The 20978-nt window shown below is 36.4% G+C and overlaps 1 protein-coding gene across 1 annotated transcript in view; it reads right to left on the reverse strand.

The window, feature by feature from the left end:
* The window catches only part of NEDD4 (NEDD4 E3 ubiquitin protein ligase), a 191298-nt gene that overhangs the window by 103309 nt on the left and 67011 nt on the right, over positions 1–20978 (reverse strand). The window contains exon 5 of the mRNA XM_058294242.2: positions 9505–9558. Coding sequence (XP_058150225.1) covers positions 9505–9558 — 54 coding nt within the window. The remainder of the gene's footprint in view (positions 1–9504; positions 9559–20978) is intronic.

Raw genomic sequence — 20978 nt, forward strand, 5'->3', positions numbered from 1 at the left:
GTTTCCTCAACATAGCGTTGCCACAAGCCTTCCATTTGAAAAAAATGCAGTATCTCCTAAGTGCAATAAAACGAAGTACAACAAACAAGGTATGCCTGTAATGCCTTACGATTAGATGGAGGCTCATGACTCCACATTCTGAAAGATTCTGGTTATTGATTATCTACACAGAAAACAATGTGATTGCCCACATGGTATGTGTAGGCCCTAGATGACTCTACCCATTTACTAGAATTCTAAAGGTCCAAGATTACTAAACCTGAGCAGAATATAAGAGTCTCCTAAACTTTCAGTGGCTGGATGTGTAGATCTCTCTCTTCAGTGACAGAGAAGCAGTAACTTCTGCATTGGTCGACAGAATTTTCCTAAAGGCACATCATTCTAAAATGTTCCATTACTATCATTGCCACCTCCAATATTATATCAACACTGAACACCACCACTAAAATTTATAACCAACTCTCAGGACTATCGCATTAGAGCCTATTCCTTAAAAGCAAATATCAGTTATACTGCAAAAGTTTTCCAGATAATAAAAAAATTATTTCTGCTTAAAATTATACCTGTGGTCTTCTCCCTACATGTCCAGAGAAAATTTGGTAGGTAAATGATATGTTCTTAATTTAGTCGTGATGTTACAGGAGGAAAAAAGAATGACTTGTGCAATGACATAGTTATTCATTGCTATAGAATCAAAACTGTTATTCTACCAATAGCTATAGTTTCTATAATATTTCAGGTATCTGAACACTCCAATTACCTGCTAGGAGTAGCAACAAATCAGAGGATTAGAGTGATACACATTACTCTGTTCTAATGATCTTTTGCAAAGTGAGTATCTTGAGAAAAGCAGCTATATTCTACTGCATAGCAAATTATCTAATACAATAAATACATTAAAAAGCATAACTTAAATATAGTATCAGAAAGCCATAAAGGCATGGGTCCAAGAATGTTAAATAACACTTTATATTCATCATGATGGATAATTTTCTGAATGCTTTCATGGTCATTGTCTCATTTTATCTGTACAATAAACTTATAACATAAGGCAAATATTGTTAACCTCCTTTTTAAGAGAAAAGAAAATATTTTAAAGGGGTTAAGTGATTTGTCTAGGGTTACAAGATAATGTACCATAACAGAGGAGAGCTATAATAATACTTCTCATACCTGGGTGTAGGGATTTATAATATCCTTATTAATGCGTTTTTTGGTGTTCCTTTAGTAAAAACTTTTTAATTTTTATCTATCATACCTATCAGTCTAGAAACATCTAATTGTCAATATCAGAGGCAGAGCTTTTGTCTTCCAACACAGCATGGCACCCCATATATTTGCTTTATACATAGCAAATGCTCAAGGGATGTTAATGCACTGATAGTGTATGACAAACATCAATGTTGGCAATGAAAGAGTCACACATTATTAAAGTTATTGTCAGAAAGGACTAGACAGCTAACCAGGGTGGAAAGGACAAATGCAAGCTATCCCGTTGTGCACAACATGCAAATAACTCAAATAAAATACTTTACAAACAATACACTCAAGAATTGGGGAGAAATGTATGCTAGTATCAGTAACAACAGGAAAAATAACACACTAATACCATGATCTAGCAATTCAACTCCAAAATACGGACTTTAGAGATGCCCTTGTGCATGTTCATAAGGAGACACAGAAAGAACATTTATTTATTAATAATAGCAAAAAACCAGAAACAATCCAAAAATCTATTAAGGGGGATAAATACACAAATTATGGTATTATGGCATTTGTAGATGATAGAATACTATTCATCAGTGAAATGTGTCATCATGGATCAATACATAAAAATACATTAGGAATGCGGATGTGACTCAAGCAATTGGGCTATCATCTATTGTATAGGAGGTCCAGGGTTCGATGCCCAGGGTCGTCTGGTGAAGGCAAGCTGGCCCATGTGGCAAGCTGACCCACACAGAGTGCTGCCCTGTGCAGGAGTGCTGGCCCATGTGGAGGGCTGGCACAGCAAGATGATGCAACAAAAAAAGACATAGAGAAGAGAGAATAAGAGACGCAACAAATCAGAGAGTTGAGGAGGTGCAAGAGAATGATTGCCTCTCTCCCACTCTGGAAGGTCCCAGAATCGGTTCCTGGAGCTGCTTAATGAGAATATAAGCAGACACAGAAGAACAAACAGAGAATGGACACAGAGAGCAGACAATGGATGGAGAGAGGAGAAATAAATAAATTTTAAAATCTTAAAAAAAAATACATTAAACAAATCGGGGCGCTGATAAGCGCCATCTACTGGCCAGTCTGGAAAATGCATGGATAAAAGCTTTTGGGTTCTCTCTGTACACTAAACCCTGGGAGAAAACCTGCAGCCCATTAGTGAGCCCCTGGCTTGATTCTGAGAGCAGAAACTGCGCAATTTTAAAGACTTAGAATAAGTTCAACCAAATATCAAAGAAGAGCTGTGAAAATTAAAAAAAAAAAACAACGGGCAAGACAGAGAAATTGGCCAGCAGTGTAAATTCACCAACATATTCAGATACCTTGAAATCAGCAAAAATTATAAGCCATACAAGGAAATAGGAAGAGATAACGCAGTAAAAGTAACAAACCAAATATCCTGAAGAGATATAGGAATTAAGATAATTAATCACTGATAATCACATAACTCTCTTAAATCAATTCAAAGAATTTAAAGAAAATATGACTAAGAAATAAAGGATATCAAGACATTGAGTGAACATAAAAAACAAAATGAAAGCTGACAAAGAAAAGTAACAGGACTTATGAGAATGAAAGACACAATGGATGAGATTAAAAATACATTACAGGGAAGTGGACGTGGCTCAAACGATTGGGCTCCCACCAACCACATGGGAGGTCTGGTCCTTGCTTTGGTTGTGATGCCTCCTAAAGAAGACAGCGAGCTGGTGAGACCGGCAGGTGTGGTGAGCTGACGCAACAAGATAATGCAACAAGAGACACAAGAAGAACATGAGTGACATAGCAAAGCAGAGAACAGAGAAGGCTCAAGCAACTAGATACCTCCCTCCTACATCAGAGGTCCTGGGTTCGGTTCCTGGTTCCTCTTAAAGAAACAAGGAAGATGAACAGACACAGCAAGTGCAAACAACAAGGGGGTGGGGGGAAAAAATCTTTAAAAAATACTTTAAAGGTGCATAAGTGCAGGTTTGAATTGCTTGAAGACAGAATTAATGATATCAAAGATAGAATATCTGAACCGGAAAAGACAAGAGAAGGAAAAAATGGAACATGATCAGGGAGTTGAATGCCAATATGAAACATATAAACATTTGCATTATCAGTGTCTCAGAAAGAGAAGAGAATGGAAAATGGGGGTGGGGTTGTGGGAATTTTTTTTAAAAAGTCAATAAATCTATTCAATAAAAGATAATCTTAAAAAAAAAAAGTGAAAAGTTAGAAAAAGATATTCCATGCAAATAGTAACCAAAAAAGAGCTGGAGTAGATACCAATAGCAGACAAAATAGATTCAAATGCAAAATGGTTATAAGGGATGAAGAAGGTAATTATAATTAATAAATAATAAATAAATAATAAATAATTAATAAAAGGGGTAATTACCCAGAAGAAATAACTATACTAAATAATGCTGCACCTAACCAGAACGCCGCAAGGTACATGAGGTACACACTGGCAAAAGCGAATGGAGAAATAGGTGTCTCTACAGTAATAGTTGGAGACTTCAATGCACTACTCTTGGTATTGGATAGAACATCTGGACATAGGATAAATAAATAAACATATATGAATTATATGATAAATGAACTAGACCTAACAGACATCTGTAGAGCACTGTGCCCCAAAACAGCAGGACATACATTCTTTTCAAGTGCTCATGGATCCTTCGCCAAAACAGACTATAAATTGGGTCAAAAGACAGTTCCCAATAAATTGAAAAAGATTGAAATTATACAAAACATGTTCTCTGATAATAACGGAATCAAGCTAGATATCAATAAAATAATGGATGGAAAAAAGGAAAATTTATAAATATATGGAGATTCAACAACATACTCAAATAATCACTTGGTCAAGGAAGAAATTACAAGAGAATTCAGCAAATATCTTAAGACAAATGAAAATGAGAACACAAAATATCAAAACCTGTGGGACACTGCAAAGGCAGTACTGACAGGGAAATTTATAGCCCTCAATGTTTACATTTGAAGATCTAACTTCACAGCTGGAGGAACTGGAGAAAAAACAGCAAACTAATCCCAAACGAAGCCAAAGGAGAAATAGTAAAGATTTGAGCTGAAAGAAATAAAATTGAGAACAACAACAACAACAACAACAAAAAACCAATAGACTCAACAAAACCCAAAGTTGATTCTTTGAGATCAACAAAATCGAGAAACTCTTAGGTGGACTGAAAAAGATAACATGAGAGAAGATGCAAATAAATAAAATCAGAAATGAGAGGGGGGACATTACCATTGACCCCTCAGAAATAAGAGAGATCATAAGAGGATACTATGAACAACTGTATGCCAAAAACCTAGACAATATAGAGGAGATGGACAAATTCCTAGAAAAACACAAACCACTTGCACTGACCCTAGAAGAAAGAGAAGACCTCAAAAAACTAATCACAAGTGAACAGACTGAAATATTCATCAAAAAGCTACCAAAGATGAAAAGCCTAGGACCAGATGGCTTCACAGGTGAATTCTACCAATCATTCAAAGATGATCTAATACCAGTCTTGCTCAAACTCTTGAAAAAACTGAACAGGAAGGAACTACCAAACTCATTCTATGAAGCCAGTATCACCCTAATATTAAAACCAGATAAAGACACTACAAAAAAAGAAAATTACAGTTCAATAATCTCTAATGAATACTAATGCAAAAGTCCTTAACAAAATACTTGTAAACAGAATCCAAAAACATACTAAAAGAGTTATAAGCCATGATCAAGTAGGTTTTATCCCAGATATGCAAGGGTGATTCAACACAAGAAAATCAATTAGTGTAAATAATCACATTGATAAACTGAAGAAAAATCACATGATCCCCTTAATTGATGCAGAAAAGGCATTTGACAAAATACAGCACCCTTTCTTGATAAAAACACTCCAAAAGACAGGAAGAGAAACAAGCTTTCCCAATATGGTAAAGTGCATATATGAAAAACCTACAGCTCGCATTGTACTCAATGGTGAAAGACTGAAAGCGTCCCACTAAGATCGGGAAGAAGACAAGGCTGCCCACTGTCATCGTTATTATTCAATATTGTGCTAGAAGTTCTAGCCAGAGCAATTAGGCTAAATAAAGAAATAAAAGGCACCCAAATAGGAAAGGAAGAAGTAAAGCTTTCATATTTGCTGATGATATGATCCTATACTAGAATCTCCTAAAAAATCCACAACAGACCTACTAGAACAGACAAGTTCAACAAAAAGGCGGGATACTAGATTAATACGTGAAAATCAATAGCGTTTCTATACACTAATGATGTGCAATCTGAGAAGGAAATTAGAAAAAAATTCCACTTATAATAGCAACAAAAACAATTAAATATTTAGGAATCAACTTTACCAAGGACATAAAGGATCTGTATTCAGAAAACTATAAAACATTGCTAAAGAAACTACAGAAGTCTTAAATAAATGTAGAGCATTCTGTGGTCATGGATTGGAAGACTAAATATTATTAAGATGTCAATTCAACCCAAACTGATTTATAGATTCAATGGAATCCCAATAAAAATCCCAACAGGCTTTTTTGGAGAAGTCAAAAAACCAATTATCAAATTTATTTGGAAGGTTACAGGACCCCAAATAGCTAAAAAGATCTTAAAGAACAAAGTTGGAGGGCTCTCACTTCCAGACTTTAAAGCATATTACTTAGCTACAGTGGGGAAAACAGCATGGTACTGGCATAAAGACAGACACACTGACCAAAAGAACCAAATTGAGAACTCAGAAATAGACCCTCACATCTATAGTCAAGTGATTTTTGACAAGGCGTTCAAGCATTCCCAGCTGTGCCGGAATAGTCTATTCAACAAATGGTGCTGGGAGACCTGGATATCCATACCCAGTTAAACAAAGGGTACCCCTCTCTCACAACTTATATAATAATTACCTCAAAATGGATCAAGGACCTCAATATAAAAGTGACAACCATAAAATTCCTAGAAGAAAATGTAGGAAAATATCTTCAAGATCAAGGATAGGCAGTAGTTTCTTAAACCTTACACCAAAGCAAGAGCAACAAAAGAAAAAAATAGATAAATGGGATTTATTTAACACTTTTGCACCTCAAAGGACTTTGTCAAAAAGGTGAAAAGGCAGCTTACTCAATGCGAGAAAATATTTGGCCATCACATATCCGAAAAGGGTTTAATATCCATGATATATAAAGAGACCATACAACTCAACATTCAAAAGACAAACTACCTGATTAAAAAGTGAGCAAAAGGGAAGAGGATTTGGCTCAAGGATAGAGCATCCACCTACCATCTGGGAGGTCCAAGGTTCAAATCCAGGGCCTTGTGACTCGTGTGGTGATCTGGCCCATGTACAGTGCTGATGTGTGCAAGGAGTGCTGTGCCATACAGGGGTGTCCCCTGTGTAAGGGAGCCCCACGTACAAGAAGTGCACCCCGTAAGGAGAGCCACCCCATGCGACCAAAGTACAGCCTGCCCAGGAGTGTGCCACCGCATACATGGAGAGCTGATGCAGCAAGATGACACAACGAAAAGAAACACAGATTCCCAGTGCCACTAACAAGAATACTAGTAGACACAGAAGAAAACACAGTGAATGGACACAGAGAGCAGACAACTGGGGGGGGGGGGGGGGGGCGAGATAAATAAATAATAAATCTTAAAAAAAAAAAAAGAAAAAGAAAAAAGAGTGGGCAAAAGACTTGAAAAGACAACTGTCCAAAGAGGAAATACGAATAATACGAATGGTGAAGAAATACATGAAAAAATGTTCAACATCACCAGCAATTAGGGAAATGCAAATCAAAACTACAATGAGAGATAATTTCACATCTATTAGACTGGCCACTATTAAAAAGTCAGAAAACTGTAGAAGGGAATAGGAAACGTTATTCACTGTTGATGGCAATGTAGAATGGTACAACCACTGTGAAGGACAGTTTGGCAGTTCCTAAGGAAGTTGAATATAGACTTGCCATGCAACCTGGCAATACCATTAGTAGGTATATATCCAGAAGACCTGAGAGCACTGACAAGATTAGACACCTGCATACCAATGTTCATAGCAGCATTAGTCACAATTACCAAAAGCTGGAAACAACCCAAGTTTACATCAATTGATAAATAGATGAAGAAATTGTGGTGAATACACATGATGGAATATTATGCAGCTGTAATAAGAAATGAAGTTGTGAAGCATATGACAACATGGAAGAAACTGGAGGGCATTATGATGAGTAGGGAAGAAAGCCAGGCACAAAAGGGTAAATACTCTATGACTGTGCTATTATGAACTAAATAAATTATGTAAACTCTTCAAGTTATTAATTAAAATTTAGGTTACCAGAAAATAGAAGGAGGATAGAGAATGGAAAGCTGAGGGTTAATCTGTGCAGAAGTGGTGAAAAGGTTGTTTATAAAACTTTGGTAATGAAAAGAAATGATGAAAGCACATCATGGTGTTTGTAACTAGCAGAGCTACTATATGGTATGACAGGGGTTAAAGGAAGAGTCTAAGGTCATGTATTACTAGAAGCAAAGCTAAAATTGTAACAAGGTACTGTATGTGATAGTAAAACCTCATGTAAAACATGAATATGGGTCATCTTGCATATATAAGACTATTTTTACAAAATATATATACCAATATACTAGAGAGAAGGAAACAGAATAGCAGTAATGTATGGCAAGGAAGCATAGACAGACTGAGAGGTGATGAGTTTGAGTTTTGTTTGTTGGCTGGTGTTTTGTTTATTATTATAATTATCATTGGAATAATGAAAGTGCTCTAAGAATGACTAAAGTGATGAATGCACATATCTGTGATTACACCAAATAACACTGATTGTATGCTTTGGATGGATTTATGCTTTATTAATATGGATCAATAAAATTTACTTGTTAAAAAACACATTAAACAAAAAAGCATGTCAAAGAAGAATGCATTGAGAAAGATACTATTTTTATAAACAAAAAAATACGCAAAAGGAAACCAAATTTTTAGAATACAGACATATATGATAAAAATATCTTAAAAGAATAAAGAAATTATAAATACAAAACTCAAGATACTGGCTGCTTATGGGAGCAGAAAAGGAGATACGACTGGGAAAGGGAAAAGGGAGAGTTTCAAAGATTTTAGTTATGTTCTAGTTGTTAAGCTGAGTAATGAGTATACAGATGTTTATCACATTATTTAAAATAAAGATTTATATTGCATATTCTTTGTATATATTATATATTGTCTGAATAAAAAAATACACCAATACTAAATTTTGCCTTATCTCATGTAGAAGAGAAACAGATCTGTACAGATGGGGGAATAAAAGAAAGCATCCCCTATTCTATAGAAAATGCAAAACACACGAACAGAAAACAAAAAGTTCTGTAACTGATCATATTTAGTAACCTAATCATCAGCATCTGTCACTTAAGCCTTAAAAAAATCAGATTGCTGTCAGTAATGAACAGTCCCTTTTGGCAGCATCTTTGCTTATTATGATGCTTATTAATAGATTTGTTTAGAGTATCTTCAGTTACTAGCAGAGTTATGGTTTCTTGTGGGAGAAAATAAACTGTGGGCTCTGCAATCTAACAATAAATACAGATGCTTGCAAAATTCATTTTCCTCATTAGCTTAAAAGTAAATGAAACTGTTTAAATTTTTTTAGTGCATGTAATAAACCCATAAGCCTTGAACAAATAACACTATTCTTATACCTATATGTAAAAATCGTACAGGTTTAAAATATAAACATAAGATGCTAAGAAGAAAGTTGGAAATAGGATCCCAAAGAGACAAAATAAGGAAAAGGACGGGACTTCAAGACAGTCTTTAGGAAATCAGGAATCATACCCAAAATTTTATAAAAATAAAACCGGGAAATACTTTAGAGGATTTGGCATCCCTTTGTTGGTGGAAAGAGGCTAGTCCTCCTTTGTAGAAGAGTGGGAGGAAGGGCGGAGATGGGCTGTAGAACCCAGGCAAAGCCACTGTAGTGAAGACCCTCCTGGGCCCTGGGCCACTGACCAGGGTACGCGGGTGAGAGTGAGGAAAGGCAGGACAGAGGCTGGCTTTCCCTAATAACACCTGTCACACGTGGCCTCACACTCAGCCGACAATCAGAAGAGGTGCTCAGGAGGACAGCAGTAAGGCAGAGGAGCACCAGGAAGGAGGAAAAGGATTTGTATCCATCATCTGCCAAAGCACAGGTTCCCAATCCACTTTCTCTCACTGCTTTACTGAAATATACCCTTGATTCATACTTCACACTTAGCACGGTATAACTTACCAAGCGGTTTTCATCAAACACTTCAAAAAGAAGCCGGTGTTGCTGAGGATGGACCTACGTAACAAAAACACAACATTTCTTTTTAAAAAGTGAGTATCAATCCACAGATCCTGAGAAATAAATGCTTGAAGTTTTGTGTCTGCTTAATTCCTGTTATTTACAATATATTTTATATTATGTGAATTAATAGAGTAGACGAGTCACATGTAACCATTTTCTAAGAATCCTCCCATAACAACAAGATGGATTTGGTGGGTGTTTTTTTCTTTCAGTATTTTCTAAAATAGAATAAAAGGAAGTAAAAATTTCAAAAGATTATTTAAATGTTTGCAAGCACTTAAAAATATAGACTAGATTTTAACTGATTATCAACCTATTTACTTAATGTATTAGAATTACCCAAAATTGATCTTGATTTTTATGGAAACTAATGCTCTGAAACCTTTTAGTACTGACTTGATAAAATCATTCGTTGCTTCTACTACATAAAGTACATATAAACAGTCAAAAAGTATATACTGAGTTTTAACTTACTATTTATATTTTATAGCACAAGAGTAAAAATTAACTGACAATATTTTATATTTCAAAGCTGATGCTTTCATTCTTGCTAAAATCTCTGAAGGTCAAGTTTAAAAATCTACTTAATATGAAACACAAAGAAAATCTCTAATAACTTTTTTAAACAAGAAGGTAGGATGATATATAAAAATTTCTCACATTTAGGTTGATATTTTTTCCCCCAAGAGACATGTATTATATTGAGCATGATGATATTTTCAAACTTTGGTTACATGGCAAAAATATCAATAGCCTTCTGAAAAAAGACCTATAAGTGCAACAAAGATATCTAGTTAATGTAATGTTCTGGGGCAGTGGGGGAAGAGTATTCTTTTTTTTTTTTAAATTGAGGTATAACATACACTCATACAGTATAACACTATGAAGTGCATTAATCTTGAGTATACAGCTTGATGACTTTTTACATTTATATACTGTGTAATCAATACCCTGATCAAAATATAGAACACTCCCATTCTATTCTATGTATTGTTTTTTATATGAAAGGCACTCCCCAGAATTGTGGAACATGGAGATCCTTAACATGTCCATCTAAAAAATGTCGCCCTTGTACCTAGAGTTGACCGATGAGGCCAAACTAGCAGGAATCATTGGACGGGACTTTTGGAAGAGCTCTTTAAAGAGGGCTAACTCAACTGAGAAAAAAGTCCCTTTTGCCCTTTCCATCTCTCTTTCCTGCCTGGAACTTGGTTAAGATAGCTAGTACTCCTGCAGCCATACTGTAACCATGGAGCATAAGGGCTAGATGACATGGAGATGGAACAATGGTGTAAGACAATAATCTTTTCTAATAAGGAAATAGAGGAAGTGTTAGGCAGTTAAGTGAAACTTGAGTTGAGACTTGAAGAAAGGGAAATTTTTAAAAAAGAAGGAGGTGACAACATTCACAGCAAGCAGGTCATATGAAGAAAGGCATGGGGGCAGAATGAGCACGTTCTAAGGAGACCAAACTGACAAGATATTTTTTTATTAGAGAGTAGCAAGAAAAATGTGGTTAGTTAGGGTTGTGCCAGGTTGAGGGCACTGAAATTTAGAAAGGGAGTTAAAATTTGATTGGTAGGAGAGAAATGAAAATTTTAAATGAGAAATGAAATAAGGCAGAAAGCAAATAAATATTTGCCAGTAGTATAAGAGATGAATTGGACTAGAAAAAAAAACCCATAATGCACAAGGATTGCAACACTAGTAATTCCGGCATGATGTGATGAGAGCTTTGCCTGGGATAGTACCAGAGAGAATATCAGGGAGACAAGGCCATTAGAAACATTTGGGGGGAAAAAATCAAAATTATCAATATCTATCAAAATACCTGGCAGACTCTACACATACAAAGAACATTGCTAAGAAACACATAGAACAGCTGATTTCACCAGGCTTTTGTTACCCTGGTTCAGGCTATCATTAATAGTTTCCTAACAGGATTTTCTATTTCAACTATCGTTTTAATCTATCCTTCCCACAACAACTAGAATGACTTATCTAAAATACAGATTAGGCCATGATATTGCTCTATTCAAAAGTTGTTCCCAGTGGCCTAAAGAATAAAATCTAAATGCCAAAGCATGGAATGATCCTTAATGGTCAGAGGCCAAGCCGCCTTTCCAGACTCATCTCCTAGTGTTATACCACTGCTCACTCAAATACATTATGTTCTAATACCTGAGAAACAGATGACTCACTGTTCACTCTATTTTCTTATCTGTACTTCTGTGCATGTTTAAAGCCTCTCCACTTGCAACACCCTCTCCTCTCTATATGTCCAAATTCTATTCATTGTTCAAGCTTCAACTTCAAAGCCAACTCCTCTCTAAAGCCCTTTCTCCCTGGTTGCTCCTACTCTTCCATTTTCAAAGCAGTTTATTATGATCCTTATTATATTCTGCCTTTTATAAAAGTGAATTGAGTATGTGTGATATCTTCCTACTGAATTATAAACACCAAAAGACTTATTTGCAGAGTTTTTTGGTATACCAGAGGCATATGATATTAAAAAACACAGCAACGAATGTGAGGTGAGAATTCTATTCTTTTAATTGCACATAACTCCTTTATTATCCTGATCTGGGAAAAAGATAGAATACACTTATCCTCAAACTACGTACTGAGCCCAAGCAGTAGGGCCAAGCAACTGGAACATGATTCAGAAGTCGGACACAGTGAAAGACATATTTTGACATGAACAAGAGACAACTCACTGTCATAAAACAGTGGAGGGACTCTCCTGTAACAGTGGAAGGAGTGATTCTAAAATACACAGCACGATGAACTCCCCTACTCCTTAGAACTCAAGGCGCTTGCCCCACAATGGTATAAGAAACAGCTTATTTTCTAATGACCACATGTAAGACTATTCTTTCAACGGCCACTAGAAACCCCAGAAGGGTTTTTGTATTATTTACTTACATTTTGTAAAAGCAAAAGCAGCACTTAAACATTAAGGGTTGATCCCAACCTTCTGGAGCCAGCTCCTCCAGGCTTAGGAATGAAATAAGTCACTGTTTGTTTGGTTCTGTTTTTAAATCACTATGCAGGTTACATTCATCCTCCACTTGTAAACTAAGCAGTATTCTGAGAAATATTTGGAAAAGTGTAGCATCCATATAAAACAAAACTAGGATGCTATAGAAAGGGAACAATTGGAGAGCACATTAGACGTCTTGGAATTAAAAATTACTGTTAACATCAAACAGAAGCAGTTGAAGATAAAATTGCGGAAATCTCCCAAAATGTTGAACAAAAAAATAAGTTGAAAGAAAATATGTGAGGAAATAAGAGCGGTTTTTCTGAACCAATTTAATGAGAGAATTAGCTCTTCTAAAATAGGAGTTGGGCAAAAACTATGGTTTGAAGGTAAAATCTAGCCAGCTGCCAGGTTTTGGTTTTGTTTGTTTTTTAAGGCCCATGAGTTAAGAATGTTTTTACATTTTTAAGAGGGTTACATTTTAAATGGATATATAAGTACCTACATAATTGCCCTGATTTTGCTGCTTAGCCTGCAATACCTAAAATATTTACTACCTGGCCTTTAGGAAAATGTTTGCCAATCCGTGTCCAAAGACACTCACTACACGCTTCTATTAATAATTCTATGCATCTAGAATGGTACAGGTTAAAGACTATCCCTGGGAGGTTTGAGAAATAGCCACTCAAGTTATTTTCTATGTTCTGTGGCTCACACGAAGAATTCTGGTTGAGAAAGACTGAGAGAATCAGTCTCAAGGTGACGCTACATCCAACTAGTTGGAATTCTGCAAAAATAGTACAGAAAAAAGATGATTAATAAATTATTTACACAAAAGTATTTTAGAGCTGAAGGAAAACGGCAGTATTTAAATTGAAAGGTCCAACATAATCAATTAGAAAAGTTGTACACATAAGACATGTCACTGTGAAATCTTAAAATACTAGGGTAAAGAGGTAATTATAAACTGAGGAGTGCATGTGTGTGTAGGAGATGAAATGCTGCCATTTTACCCTGCCATGTGAGAGAGGACTCCATGGTCATCTGCAGCCACAGAAACACAGAGAAACCCTGAGAGGTTGGGAGAGAGGCCAAGGATGGAATCAGTGGAGCCAACTGAAGCAACAAGGCCTGGAGGAGAGGGGAGAGATGAGCCATACTCCTGATTTCCCACAGCTGAGCTTAGGTTGAAAGTAAGCCAGGAGGGGAAGGCAAAGATCTCAGCAGAATCTGGCCATCATTGTGTCCTGCCGTGTAGCAGGAGTGTAAGATCACCAGCAGGTGACCTTTGATGAGACAGCATTTCTCATGATCCCTTGATTTAGACATTTTCACAACCTCAGAACAGTAAGCTTAAAAAATTTTTTTTGAAGTATATCACTCATACATAAACATACATAAACAATAAGTGTATGGTAATAGTTGTGAACTTACAAAACAAACATACACAACATCATACAGGGCTTTCACACCTCACTCTACCACTAATACCTTGAATTGTTGTGAAACATTTTTAACTAATGATTAAAGAGCATTGTCAAAATATTACTACTAGCCAAAGTATCTTAGGAATTTCATCTCCTACACACACATGCATTCCTCATTTTATATAGTACTCCAGTAAAGGATTAAGACCCATATGTGTCCTGCAATCTAATCAAACGCACCTAACTGAAGCAATGTAATCAAAAGTGACCTAATCAAAAGGTCATTAAATGAATCTAACCAAAAGGTCTCACACAAATAGGTTTACATGCACAGGAATGTGTCAGCTAAGAACTTAATTTTCTAGGTTCCAAAAAATACACAATCCAGCATACCCTTTTATCATTATGCAATGTCTATATTTATCTCTAATAATTTTTCTTGTTCTGAAGTATATATGATTTGCCTGATTTTAATAAAGCTTTCTTTTGATTATTGTTATCATGGTATTTTTTCCCCAACTCTTTGTATTTACTGTATCTGTGTTTGTGTATACACACATATATATGCTGAGTTTCTTGTAAACAACATGTAATTGGATCTCACTTATTATTTTATTTACTCTGACAATCTGTCTTTCAATTGCTGTATTTATACCACTCTTTTTTTTTTAAAGTAACTCACACCTGCTGCTTTTTTAAAATTTATTTCTCTCCCCTTCCCTCCCCGCCCCGCCAGCCCCTTTTGTCTGCTCTCTGTGTCCATTCACTGTGTGTTCTTCTGCATCTGCTTGTATTCTTGTTGGTGGCACCAGGAATCGGTGTCTCTTTTTGTCGTGTCATCTTGCTGCATCAGCTCACTGTATGTGTGGTGCCACTCCTGGGCAGGCTGCACTTTTCTCACACAGGGCAGCTCTCCTTATGGGGCGCACTCCTTGCACGTGGGGCTCCCCTATGCGGGGGACACCCCTGTGTGGCAGGGCACTCCTTGCGTGCCATCAGCACTGTTTATGGGCCAGCTCACCACATGGGTCAGGAGGCCCTGGAACTCCCATATGGTAGGGGGACACTCTATCAGTTGAGCCAAATCTGCTTCCCTACCACTCAAATTTAAAGCATTTATTGATACAGTGAATTTAACATCTACTATGTTCATCCCTGTCTTCTATTTGTTGCACTTTTTCTTTCTTTCTTTTTATTGTACCATCATTTTCTGACTTCTCTGGTTTTAATTTAGCATTTTATATTACTTTGTTTTCTCTCCTTTCAGCATATCAAATATACCTCTTTTAAAAAATAGTAGTTGCCTTACCATTTACAATATAACTTTAAAACTAACCCACTCTCAAATACTACCTTTTCCATCTCATGGAATGTGCAGGTACCTTATAAAAGGGTATTCTCAATTCTTGTTTGAACATGTAAAAGACTGTTATCATTAAATTTGCTTATTCATAACCACAATTACCCAATGTATTATTATTATCAATACTTTGTTTAAGCAGTTATCAAACAGACCAATTAAGAATAAGATCAATAAATGCATTATTTTACCTTTTTTTAAAAAAAAGAGATAATCATAAAATTACTTCAGAGAAAGAAAGGAGGATCACCCCCAAAAGAACAATTAGACTTCTGAATAGCAATAATGCTAAGACGATGAAAGCCATGCCTTCAAGTCTCTGAAGAAAACTCTGAAGAATGCTATTTGGAGTCAAACTCTTGACCAAATGTAAGTTGGCTATTTACTCATGTATCAAAGTTGGAAGTAAATTTGGGACATGGATGTATGAACTTTTCAGCAACCTAGGAATAATGACCAGAAAAACAAAGGTAGTTAAAAGGTAGTTCCCTCTTTCCTCCTGTCAGCCTTCATGTTACTCAAATGTGGCCAGTCTCGAAGCCAAACTCAGCATGTAAATGCAATGCCTTCCCTCCAGCGTGGGACATGACACCCGGGGACGAGCCTCCCTGGCAACGAGGGACCACTATCAAATACTAACTGATGATGCAACTGGAAAAGGACCTTATATGGAAGGTTCAATGCGGATCAGCAGAATATCCATGTCTACATAAAATAACATGACTTTAAAATGCTGTTTGACCTAAAGTAAGGGGGAAATGGAAAGAAGAAATGAGTTTATATGGCTACGAGTTTCTAAAAAAGAGTCTGGAGGCTGGCAGAAGGATTGCCCTCATGCACAACTGAGCAGAGTCAGAGAGACAGATAAAGCAGATACAACCCCCAGATATTGGTTCCTTTGAAGGCTAAAGAGACCCATGAGAGTTATGGCCATGGCCGATGGGGTTAACTACCAGGGCAGATGGCCCCTCATTGGAAATGGTGTTTATGTGTGATGAATCTGGACTCAGATGGGATCTCCCTTCATAAGACTTTCATGCTAATGTGCTGGAGGTGCAGTTAACGTTGGGATTTAAGATATATTTAGGGGATTTGAATCTCTGGACTGACAATGTGATAGCCAGGTCCTGAGCCTCAACAGACTCCAGCACCTACAATCTGATTTATTGGACTTACCACACTCAGCTAAGATGGAGTTGAAGAAGGACAATCACCACACCATGGAGCCTAGAGTGATTACAACTGAAAATGGGAGGATTGCATCCAGCATCCATGTGGAATTTGAGCCTCCTCTTGACATAGAGGTGCAATGGACACAACCAATCCAATGTCCACATAGAAGAGGTGGTATTGGATTGAGAAAAGTGGACATGGTGGACGATGGGTATGGGGAAAGGCAGGAAGAGATGAGAGGTGGAGGTGTCTTTGGGACATGGAGCTGCCCTGGATGGTGCTTCAGAGGCAATCATCGGACATTGTAAATCCTCACAGGGCCCACTGGATGGAATGGAGGAGAGTATGGGCCATGATGTGGACCATTGACTATGAGGTGCAGAGGTGCCCAAAGATGTACTTACCAAATCCAATGGATGTGTCATGATGATGGGAACGAGTGTTTTGGGGGGGAGAAGGGGGGTGGGGGAGTGGGGTTGAATGGGACCTCACATATATATTTTTGATGTAATATTATTACAAAGTCAATAAAAAAAAAAAAAAAAAGTGAAAAGAACCTACAGAAAAAAAAAAAAAAAAAAGGTAGTTCCCTCGAGGAATCAGGAATAGGAGGGAGATTAGTGGCCCAAAGTCTGTTGCTTTTCGTTTTCATCCCTTTCATATTGTCATTAAAAAAAAATTATTTTGACACAATTTCAAACTTACGGGACAGTTGCAAAAACAATATACAACCAACACAAAGAACTTCAACAACCCCCCACCCATATACCCAGACTCACCACTTTCAACATTTTGTCACATTTGTCGTATCATTTTTTCTACTGATCTATTTATCCATCATTCCATCTACCCATTCATCTACTTTCTAAAGATGTGAGAGTAGGCTATAAACACAACACTCCTAGAATACTTAATATGCCATGTACAGGAAGCAGATGTGGCTCATCCGATAGGTCCTCTGCCTACCATATGGGAGGACCCAGGTTCAATCCCTGGGGCCTCCTGGTGAAAAAGAAGAGAAAGCGTGCCTGCAAGGTAAGCCAATGCCTGCGAGGTAAGCCAGTGCCTGCGCGGTAAGCCAGTGCCTGCACAGTGAGCCGAGTACCTGCACGGTGAGCCAAGTGTCCAAGTGAGTGCCTGCGTGGCGAGCCAATGCCACTGCAGTGTGTCAGTGCCGGTGTGGTGAGCCAGTGTCTGCACAGTGAGCAACTGCCTGCGTGGCAAGCTGAGTGCCAGTGCAGCAATCCAAGTGTCCGCATGGTGAGCCAGTGCCCACACAAATGTGTCATGCAGTAAGATGATGATGCAACAAAAAGAGAGATGAAGGTGACAGTCAAGGTAAAGCACAGCAGAGACTAGGAACTAAGGTGGCACAATTGACCACTCTCCACATCAGAGGTCCCCAGGATCAAATCTTGGGGAATCCTAGAGGAGAAAGATGAGAGAAGACAAAAAGAGAAATAGATACAAAAGAACACACAGTGAATGGACACAGACAGCAAAAACAGCTGGATGGGGGAGAGAGATGGGGAGGGGGAGTGGAAAAAAGAATATGCCATGTACATTTCCTACCAACAAGGATATTCACTTACATAACCACGTTAAGTACGTTATCCAGTTCAAGTATTTAATATTAATATAGAGCTTTAATCTATATTCCAACTTTTTCATATTTCAGTCTTTTCTCCTCCATTATTAGATCCCATCCAGGATGATGTATTGCATTTAATGTCATTGTTTTCTTAGTTGCTCTTTTTTAAAAAATTCTGGAAGCATATATACAATATAAACATTCCCATCTCAACCACTCCCAAGCATATCATTTAGAGGGATTAATCACATTCACAGTGTTGTTCTGCCCTCACCCCCATTCATTATCAGACCTTTATCATTAACCCAAAACATAAACCCTACACCCATTATGCATTAACTCACCTTTCTCCCTCATCCCTTTGCCCCAGACAATCTATACTCTACGTTCTGTCTCTATGAGATCGCACAGCCTATTTCATATAAGTGGAATCATACAACATACATCTCTTTCTGTCTGACTTATTTCATTCAACATGATGTCTTCAAAGTTCATCTAAGTTATAGGCATTATATATTATCTCATTTTTTAAATTGGTAAGATAATTTAAAAAGCTATTAAAACATGAGTAGTTATGGTCACAAAAAATAGAATTCATAGAGTCATTTAAAGGAAAGGTGAAATCAGAAGACAAAATTTAAAATATTGGTGATAGATATTCTTAGAAAAGAATAAGTACCTGAGTCTATAAATGCATAAAAGAGCAGAGGAAAAAATCTGACACCTCTGTCACCCAATGTCATAAAGGAAAAAAGGTATTAGAAAGTGTCAATTTATTCTATTGTATTTATAAAGACTGTAAATTTTGCTGATGGTTATAGGAAAAAACAATGTAGATACATTTTATATTAGCTTTATTGGGATATAATTCACATACCACAGACTTCACCAATTTAAAGTTTTTGGTGTATTCACAGAATAAGACACCATCACTATGATCAATTTAGAAGATTTTCATCACTCCCCCCCAAAATGTCCTTTTATTTTAACAGGTAATCTTCATTTCTCTCCAATTTTCTCAGTCCTAGACAATCACTAATTTACTTTGTGTCTCTATAGAGGTGCCTATTCTGAACATTTCATACAAGTGAAATCATGCAATATGTGGGTCTTTTGTAACTGGTTTCTTTCACTTGGCATGTTTCCAAGGTGCATCCATGTTGTAGCATATATTAGTACTTCATTCCTTTTAAAGGCTGAATAATATTCCACTGTATGGATGTACCACATTTTGTTTATCCATTCATCAGTTGATGGACACTGGGTTGTTTCCACTTTTGGCTATTGTAAATAATACAGCCATGAATATTTGTGTACAAGCTTTTGTGCGAACACATGTTATAAGCACATATTTAAATAAAATTGGTGTGAGATTCAAATGAATAGACAAAATATTTTTTTACAAATATAAAGCATTAAATACATAGGAAGTATTGCAGCATTTAAAGAATATATTTTTATTACAGAGGTTGTAAACTTACAAAACAATCATGAACATGCATGGAATTCCCATATAATAGCCCTCCACCAAGACACTACATTGTTGTGGAATATGTTACAGATTATGAGATAATATCTTCAGACTATTACCAGTAACTAAGGTCTATAGTGTACATTTGGTATATTTTTTCCTCATACCCCCCTATTATTAACACAATACATCTTTGGCATTGATGCAAGAATATTATAGTATTGCTGTTAACTGTGGTCCATAGGTTTCTTGGCATTTTTATTTACATGTTTTATGTTTTTCTACTTTGTTTCTCTATACAGATAGTTATTTCCAATCAACAAATACAAAACTAAATTATTGATTACAAGTGACATCAGAAAATACTTTGGGACAAGTGAAACGCAACATGCCAAAATTTATGAGGTATAGCAAAAGTTGTGCTCAGAGAGAAATTTATAGCTGTAATCACCTAAATTTAAAAGGAATAAAGATTTCAAATCAGTAACCTAACTTGATACCTCAAGTAATGAGAAAGATAAGTGTTAACTAAACCCAGAGTCAGCAGAAGGAAGGAAATAATAAATACTAGCGCAGAGATAAACAAAATACTAGGAAAACAACAGAAAGAATCAATGAAAACAAAAGTTAGTTCTTCTAAAATATCCCAAAAAATTGACAAGCTTTGAGCTAAACTAAAGAAAAAGAGAGAAGACTCAATTTATTAAAATCAGAAAATATAATGAGGCTATTACTACTGACAGTAGAAAAATAAAAAGGATAAGAAGAGAGTACTATAAAGCATTATATGACAATGAATTAGATAATCTAAATGAAATGGATAAATTCTTAGAAACATACTACCCAAACCAAGAATAAACAGTAATTCCAAAACTTACCAATATAGAAAACTCTTGGACCAAATGTCTTCACTGGTGAATTCTACTAAACATTTCAAAGAAGAATTAACATTGATCCTCAAACGTTTCCAAAAAATAATAGAGGAGGGTATATTTCCTTCCTAACTCATTCTATAAGGCCAGTATTACCTAGATACTAAAGTCAGACAGATATGTCACAAAAACATTACAGACCAAGATCCTTTATGAATATAAATGCAAAAATCCTCAATAAAATATGAGCAAGCCAAATCCAACAGCATATTAAAAGGATTATACACCATGAACAAGTAGTATTTACCCTAGGAATGCAAGGGTGGTTCAACATAAGAACATCAATCAATTTAATACACCATATTTAAAGAACAAAGGAAAAAGACCACATGATCATCCTAATTGACATAGAAAAGATATTTGACAAATTTTAACAACATTTCATGATGAAAACATACTAGGAATAGGAAGGAACTTCCTTAACACTATAAAGAACATTTACGAAAACCCCACAACTAACATCACATTCAATGGTGA

This window comes from Dasypus novemcinctus, chromosome 3 (assembly GCF_030445035.2).
Source record: "Dasypus novemcinctus isolate mDasNov1 chromosome 3, mDasNov1.1.hap2, whole genome shotgun sequence".
In the NCBI taxonomy this organism is placed as follows: domain Eukaryota; kingdom Metazoa; phylum Chordata; class Mammalia; order Cingulata; family Dasypodidae; genus Dasypus; species Dasypus novemcinctus.